At 46.9% G+C, this 8,007-nt stretch overlaps 1 protein-coding gene across 2 annotated transcripts; it reads right to left on the bottom strand.

Annotated features, from left to right (window-relative positions):
* Positions 1-6: 6 nt before the first annotated feature.
* Positions 7-8,001, bottom strand: LOC118749215. 2 transcript variants are annotated; one of them, XM_036484003.1, is made up of 2 exons: positions 7,177-8,001; positions 7-839 (listed from the first exon to the last, which is right to left on the bottom strand). In XM_036484003.1, exon 2 carries the CDS (start codon positions 797-799, stop codon positions 68-70), a length of 732 nt encoding a protein of 243 aa, XP_036339896.1. In that variant the 5' UTR covers positions 800-839; positions 7,177-8,001; the 3' UTR covers positions 7-67. The 2 variants fall into 2 exon arrangements, with proteins under 2 accessions (XP_036339896.1, XP_036339897.1); XM_036484004.1 differs by having other exon boundaries at positions 7-799.
* Positions 8,002-8,007: the final 6 nt, after the last annotated feature.

The following is an 8,007-nucleotide window of genomic DNA, read 5'->3' as shown; positions in this document are numbered from 1 at the left end:
GTGCATTCTTGCGTTGTGTTAAACGACATTCTTAACTCGTTTAACTATCCTGCCGCCCCTAGACGCGTTAAGCGGATAGACTACTCTCCAACTCCCGTAGCTTTCGGATCGCCTCCTTAACCAGACTCCGTGTCGCCCTGCCCCGAGGTGCTATGTTACGCACTATACGTGCGGTATGACGAACCTTCTTTGGGTGCCGGAATTTTTGAGGCTGCTGATATGCGTTGGAGGTGACTCCATTGCGGGGCGGTCGGCGCAAGCGGTAGGATGCGGATTTGGATGGTGCCGAGATTGAGCGTCGAGCCGATGTTGAGCGTGGCGCTGAAGCTGGAGCTGAACGTGGCGGTGGATGTGCTTGGGAGGTGTTCTTGCGGTGAAGAAGGGTGTGATGGCGTTGGGCGCAAAGCTTGCATACGCCAGCGGAGGGACATTCACTGCTGTGATGTGACAGCGCAAGACAGTTGGTACAGAAGTGGTGTGCACGAGCGATCAGATAGCGTTGCGCTGGCTGCATTGCGCGAAATACGTGGCATACGCGCAGGGCATGATGACGTGCGCACAAACGGCATCGCTGATAGTCCGCTCCTTCGTCGTCGGGCTGAGTGTCCGGAACCGAATCAACAACCATGGCCTCTGTTTGCGGTTTTTGTACAATACGGGGTGCCGGGGTTGGACCACCGCTGCTAGCTCGCGGTTTGGGTGCAGGAATGCTGCTGCTACTGCGCGGTGTAAGTGTCGGGCCACCATTGTTGCTTCGTGGCGCAGGTTTCGGGACGCCATTAGAGTTGCCGTTCTCCATCTGTAAGTAAGCCGGTGAAATACGATTTTCAGTGGGGAGTCTACAAGACAGTTGAAGAAACGTGAGATTAGAATATTTTATTCAGATACACAGAGATTTAAATTCATTTGAGATAAGAGAATCTGTTATCATGAAAGTGCTTAAAGGCTTTAACAAGTGCTACTTTGGAGAAATCAGAGGGGGGGCGTCACCAATTGGTAACGGGCATATTTTGACTATGGGGCGAGTAAGGGTGCCAGATTGAGTGCGTATATCGACAACTCGAACATGTCCGTCTTTGCCGGGATGTGACCTTTCGATGCGGCCTAGACGCCATTCAGTGGGAGGTAAAGTATTGTCAACAATAAGAACGCAGTCACCGACTTTCGGTTCTGCCTGGGTATTTTTCCATCTATATCTCTTCTGTAAATCCTTGATATAATCCTCTTTCCACCTTCGACTAAACTCGTGATGTAACACCTTCACTTTTTCCCACCTATTAAGGAGGGACAGATGGCTGTGGTCGACTTCAGGGAGTGCTAAGAGGGGGGCGCCTCGTAAAAAGTGGCCAGGCGTAAGCGCTGTGAAGTCTGTGGGGTCTTGGGATAGAGCAGAGATTGGCCGGGAGTTTAATACGGCCTCTATTCTGACTAACAGGGTGGTGAACTCTTCAAATGTGAATTTGCTGGGTCCAGCAGTCCTTTTGAGATGCATTTTGAAACTTTTGACTGCGGACTCCCACAAACCGCCCATATGGGGGGCTCCTGGCGGAATAAATTCCCAGTTGATGCCTTGAGGTGAGTATTTCTGGATGACGTCTTGAGATACCTCCTTCAGAAATTCGATGAACTCCTTTTCGGTTGCTCGTTTGGCCCCGACAAAGGTTTTGCCATTGTCGCTCATCATCTTAGCGGGATAACCCCGTCGTCCGACGAAGCGAGCAAACGCAGCGAGAAATCCGGCAGTGGTCAGATCGGAACACAGCTCAAGGTGGACTGCTTTTGTAGTGAAACATACAAAAACAGCCACATAGCCCTTCACCAACGTGTGCGATCTTAGCATTGAGGCCTTTATCTGGAAAGGTCCAGCAAAATCTACGCCCGTAATAGTAAAGGGCGGAGCATACGTGCATCGTTCCGAGGGGAGGGCCGCCATTATTTGCGATCGCGTTTGCTGCTTGTGGACCGTGCAACTTTTACATTGGAAGATGCATTTTTTTATGAGGGGCTTAAGCCGAGGGATATAAAATTCCTGCCTTATGACTTGCTGCATGAGACGAGTTTCTGCATGGAGGAGCAGTTCGTGCAGAAAGCGGGTGAATAGGATGGCGAACCGGGATTTTTCAGGAATAATGATGGGATGTCTTTCATTATAGCTCAAAGTGGCGTGAGCTAATCGACCATTCACGCGGAGCAACTCGGTTTTATCTAAAGACGGGTTGAGGGGAAGCAGAGGACTCCGTTTATCTATGGGTTTGGAGTTTGCTAAACTGGCCTTTTCCCGAGGAAAGTAGCGAGATTGGGTCAAAGCTAGGAGCCTGTATTTGCTATTACGGAGGTCATCATGGGAGAGAGAGATGGGATTATTTGACCTAACCTGTCTGACTCGGTCTCGAAGACACTGTATAAATTTAAAAACATACGCCATAACTCTAAGTGCGCGGGGAAACGAGGAGAAGCGATCAAGGATATCGTGATCTTCCTCTGTGGCATGTAATGCCTCGACTCGGCGCAATTCTGGAGGGGAGATATTAATGGCTTAATAGCCATTCCGGTCCATGCCACCAAAGCGAAGAGGCCGCTAAGTCCAGGGGTCTGCATCCTCTGGTGCCCAGATCTGCGGGGTTGTCTCTGCTGCCCACATGCCGCCAGGTGGCGTTTCCGACGAGATCTAAAATTTGTGCCGTGCGATTGGAAACGAAGGTCTTCCATGAATGAGGGGGTTTTTCTAGCCATGCCAAGACGATCTCGGAGTCAGACCATAGTGTCAGTTTCCTCTTAGATAGGTCGAGTTGTGACTGCACTACGGCGACCAGCTTCGCTAGGAGAAGGGCGCCGCACAATTCAAGTCGGGGTAAACTGGTGGTTCGGAGAGGCGCTACTTTGCCTTTGGAGACCAGCAGATGAGAAGAGGTCCTGCTACCATTCGTGGTTCGCACATATATGTTAGCGCAGTATGCTTTCTCGGAAGCGTCGCAGAAGCCATGTAGCTCGACTTGGTCGGCTGGGACAAAATCTACCCATCGGGATATTTGGATGCTAGAAATGGCTTGGAGATTGGTTGCGAAGGGGCTTGACCTGGTCATCCCAGTCAGTTCCGTCCAGCCATAGTTCTTGTAGCAGGATTTTGGCTTGGATCATTATGGGCGTAAGCCATCCTGCGGGGTCAAACAATTTGGCAACTGCCGAGAGGATTTGTCGTTTTGTACTGGCGGATGACGCTGGGATGGAATCAACGGTGTACGAAAACGTGTCGGTTAGAGCGTTCCACTGAATCCCTAGCGTTTTAGTGGTGCTTGTTGTTTCAAATTCTAGGAAGTTTGTATCAAGCAGGTCGTCTTTGTTGATGTTTTTCAAAATTTCAGGGTGGTTGGCTGTAATCTTTTTAAGTGGGAAGCCTGCCGAATTGAGCGCTTGGATGACTTGAGCGAGGGATTCTTCGGCTGAAGGGAGATCATGACCACCGGAAAGTATATCATCAACGTACGTTTCATTGTTTAATATGGGCACCGCTAAGGGGTACGTGGTTTGCACGTCATCTGCGAGCTGGTGAAGGGTACGTATGGCGAGGTAGGGTGCGCAATTCAAACCAAACGTGACAGTTTTCAACTTATAATCTTGTATTTGGCTATTTGTAGATGGTCGAAATACGATTCGTTGATAGTCTTGGTCGTCTTTGTGTAGCAGTATCTGTCGATACATTTTTTCGACATCGCCGTTGAAGACAAATCGATACATACGCCACTTGAGGATCAATAACATCAAGTCGGGCTGGAGGGTTGGTCCGGTGTAAAGAACATCGTTCAGGGAATGTCCGGACCCCGATTTCTTCGAAGCATTGAAGACGACTCGGACTTTGGTCGTTCTTTTTTCGGGTTTTATAACCGCGTGATGTGGGAGGTAGAACGACCAATATTTGCCTTGAGAAGATATCTCGTGGGAAGTTGTTTCTTCCATATGGTTGAGGGTGAGATATTCGTTTAATACATTTTCGTAAAGTGATTTTAGATCGCCTTTTCTGAGCAAATTTCTTTCCATGCTCAGGCACTGTTGGAGGGCGGGGGTGCGAGACGGGCCAAGGGAGATAGGGTCTGGGAAGCTTGGCTTAAAGGGCAGTCTGACTACATAACGACCATCCGCTGCTCGTGTGGTGGTGGACTGATAAAATTTTTCACAGTTTTCATCATCAGGCAAAGTGAGCTTGGGTTTCGGAACCTCTTCCAGCTCCCAAAACTTTCGCAGCTGGGAATCTAAAACCTCATTGGAGATCGGTGCAGCTTGAGTGGAGAAACAGGCTATTTTTTCGGGAACCTGACCACTTAAGATCCAGCCGAATATGGTGTTTTGTGCAAGCAGATTTTTGGAAATTTTCTCAATGCCTTCCAGCATTATTTCAGGAATGAGGTCACTGCCAATGACCAGATCAATTTGGGACGGGGAGTGGCAGTTAGTATCTGCTAGCTGGAGGTGAGACCATTTTTCTCGTTGTTCGAGAGTTGGCTGGAATTTGGGAAGCATTTTCGTCAACTGTGGCAGGACTATTGCTTGAGCCTTTATTTTCGTGGTCAAATCTGCGGAGGCTAAGATGAGATTGCATAGTTTGTTCGAAGTCTGAACAACTCTTCCTCCCATGCCAGAAATTTCAAAGTTAGAAGCTTCGTATGGTAGCCTTAGTTTATTTTGGGCTTTGGAGGAAATAAAGGTTCGTTCCGAACCCTGATCTATGAGAGCTCTGAGTTTGAAGATCTCGCCCTTGTGCTCAACTGGAACTATTGCTGTTGGGAGGAGAATCTTGCTCTCATTTTCCGAGTAGAACGACTGTACTCTTGCTCTGTTTGAGCATGAAGGCTCCTCATGATTTGTTGCCGACCCAGCTGGACTTTGTGGGTTGGAATTAGCGGGCGTCGTCAAAGCGACCTGAGATGTCGTTCTTTGTGTTCGAGACTGCTGTCTTGGAGGCATGGGGGGCGTGTCTTCATGAAGCATTGAGTGATGCCGTTCTTGACAATGGGAGCAAGTATATTTACTTGAGCAGTCTTTTATCAAGTGGGTCTGACATAGGCAATTAAAACAGAGGTTGTGCTCTCTCACAAACTTTCTGCGATCCTGAGTTGGCAGTTGACGAAATTTGGAGCACTGAGAGAGAGTGTGTTGAGGTTTATTGCACATTGGGCATTTGTATGGTTTTGTGCGTTGTTCCGTCATGTGCGCTCGGATTTGGCAAAAGGAGTTGTTGTGAGAGTTCTGAGAGGTGGGGGGTTTAGGGAATGGCCTACTGTTAGGGGGGGTTGGCCTCGAGTAGCCTATTGTCGAAGGATTAGTCCGCGGAGGTTTGGGTGCACGAAATTGATCTACCCTTTCAACCACCTCGTATCGAGTAGTGAGGAACTGGTTCATTTGGGACCAGTTCGGGAGGTCTTTCCTGGAACTGAGGGACTGCTCCCATAGGGCCACGGTGTTATCAGGAAGTTTGGAGGTAACCAGGTAGATCAGAATGGGATCCCAGCTTTCGGTGGAGACTTGCTGGGTGCCTAGAATCTGGAGACAGTTATTCACCGATGATTGCAGTCTCTGTATGTCTTCGCTATTTTCTATTGGGATGGGTTTTAGATTCATAAGGATGCGGATTTGGTTATCTACTAAAACCCTTTTGTTTTCATAGCGAGCTTTTAGTGCTTCCCATGCCAGCTCGAAATTATCGTCACTCAGAGGGAATTGTTTAACTATTTGGGCAGCTTTTCCTTGCGTTTTGTACCTGAGATGGTACAACTTCTGCGCCTTAGTGAGCTTAGGGTGATTTATATAGACCGCCGTGAACATATCACGGAAGGACGGCCATTGCTCATAACCCCCATAAAAGGTTTCGGTGTCGCAAGGTGGGACGTTTAAGCTTATGCCTGAAGTTTCCTGAGGAAGTGATGTACTGGCTTTGGGAGTGGGACTTGTGGTTTGTGCTACTAACTGGAGTTGGTCTCCGATTTGGGCTTTTGTTTCTTCATATATAATCAAACATGACCTATATTTACTGTAGGCAGACGCTCTAAAGTCTTCGGGGAGGTCATGTTCTTCAATTTCCAAAGTCGAATCAAAGGCGTTTTGAACTCTATTCCAAAAGTTTTCTAGGCTCTTGTCTTTTATTTTCAGTACAGACTCAGTATTTTCTTCGATCGGGGCTGATCTGAATCGGGCGCAGTAATCCATCAAATTATCTGTCTCCGATATAAATTTAGTACATATGACCGTTTGTTTTGCCTTTTTTGGCTTTCCGCTTGTACGCGTAGAGCGCTGAGATTCCGCGGGGGTCTCGAGAATTTTTTCTTCTTCGCTCATTCTGGGACTTTTTGGCTTATCTTGAGTGCTAGTGAGACCTAGCATTCGAAGTCGAATGAGCGGACCTAATTAAGGTTGGGATGTGGGGGTGATCAAATACAATCGGGGCTTTACTGTGCGGTCGCAAATAATACGGTTTGAATTAATCACAGGGGAGCGCCTGGAAACCAAGAGAGTGTGGGAAAACTAATAACGCTTGACCCTGTTCACGCAAACCACAAATGGAGATAATTTGAGCGCAAAATGTATGGTTACCTATCTAATGGACTGTATTTTATCTTTTCGAGCACTGTAACTGCCTTGCCTTTTTTATGGGTATTTGTTGTAGGGAGTTCACTGTACGTTATTTTATTTACTTTGTACCGCACTTTCTTTTATATGCCCAATACGTAGTTGGGTATGTGTATGAATGTATGTGTATATATATATATATATAGGGATTACTAAACGAGGGGTTAGTTATGTATTCCCAGCTATAATTCCTTGTATGTTTGTTTGGGATTAACTGATTAGCCGCTGTATATACTATGAGCTTTGGTATATGTGTATATATATATGTACGCCAAGTACTATTTGCTTGTATGCTACAGAATGTTATGTGAAGTACATATGTATATGTATTCTTGCAAAAGTCTTTGTGTGGGTAAAAAATTCGTGAAAATTGGCGCAAAAAAGGTAAAATTGGCGGGAAAATGAAAATATGGCGGGAAAATTGAAAATTTATGGCCCGAGCAAGGGAAAATGTATGACTTAATGCTGGCGCTTACTAACCATACAAGGAATTATTTTCTGCCTTTTTTAATATCTTTGTTTCACCGCAGGGTTAGTAAAAAATTGATTTTTACTCACGGTTTTGCTGGGGATACTTGGTTTTGGGGTTATGATATTCCACCGGTGCGGCTCTCTGTTGGCGCCGAAGGACCAATATTAAGGGGGGCTCTACTCCTCTTTAGGGTGCTGCGATCCGGGCGTGGAGTGGCGGAGATGGCGTTGCGGTTGAAGGTCGGCGAAGGTTGCGGCGGTGGTGGCTGGATGGTGCGCTGCTACTAGGGTGACGGTGACTGCCTTCTGGCGGCGATGCGGTATTCCCGCGGCGGGGATGCTGGTTTGGCGAGGATGGGGCTGTTGTGCTCCCGTGGGTTGCGGCGGCTTCCGTGCGCAAACTCACGTGGCTTTCAAACGAGGGGAGTGGGCTGGCGCGCTTACCGACACGGATTTGGCGACTCGAAATAAAAGATACCGAACTTGAACTTTAGGGTACAATTTTATTCAATAATCTTTGTTTTTGATTAACGCAAAGGTATTTTTTCTGGGTTGCGACCGCACACGACAAACTTGAAAAATTTTATGTATGTATAATTCTTTGTTGACATTTGTCAACCTATATGTCAGCTGCGCGCGCTGCATTACCAACGCGCGTTGCCAACCACTCAAATTCAATGCAAACTACTTATAAAACTTTTACAATGCAAGTTAGGGTATTCACTAAATACGTTTTACAAGTTGGATAATTGAAGATACTAATAGGTAAATATAAATATGCAAGTTATCAATTTAAACAATTCAATGTCATACATAGTGCACTTTTGCGTTGTGCCAAATTACAATTTTAAGGAATTCAATTTTGTGAAAGGTGCATTCTTGCGTTGTGTTAAACGACATTCTTAACTCGTTTAACTA

The sequence above is a fragment of the Rhagoletis pomonella genome, unplaced genomic scaffold, assembly GCF_013731165.1.
Source record: "Rhagoletis pomonella isolate Grant_MI unplaced genomic scaffold, Rhpom_1.0 Rhpom_scaffold_00014, whole genome shotgun sequence".
NCBI classification, from domain to species: domain Eukaryota; kingdom Metazoa; phylum Arthropoda; class Insecta; order Diptera; family Tephritidae; genus Rhagoletis; species Rhagoletis pomonella.
This window is presented reverse-complemented; position numbering and strand designations above follow the sequence as displayed.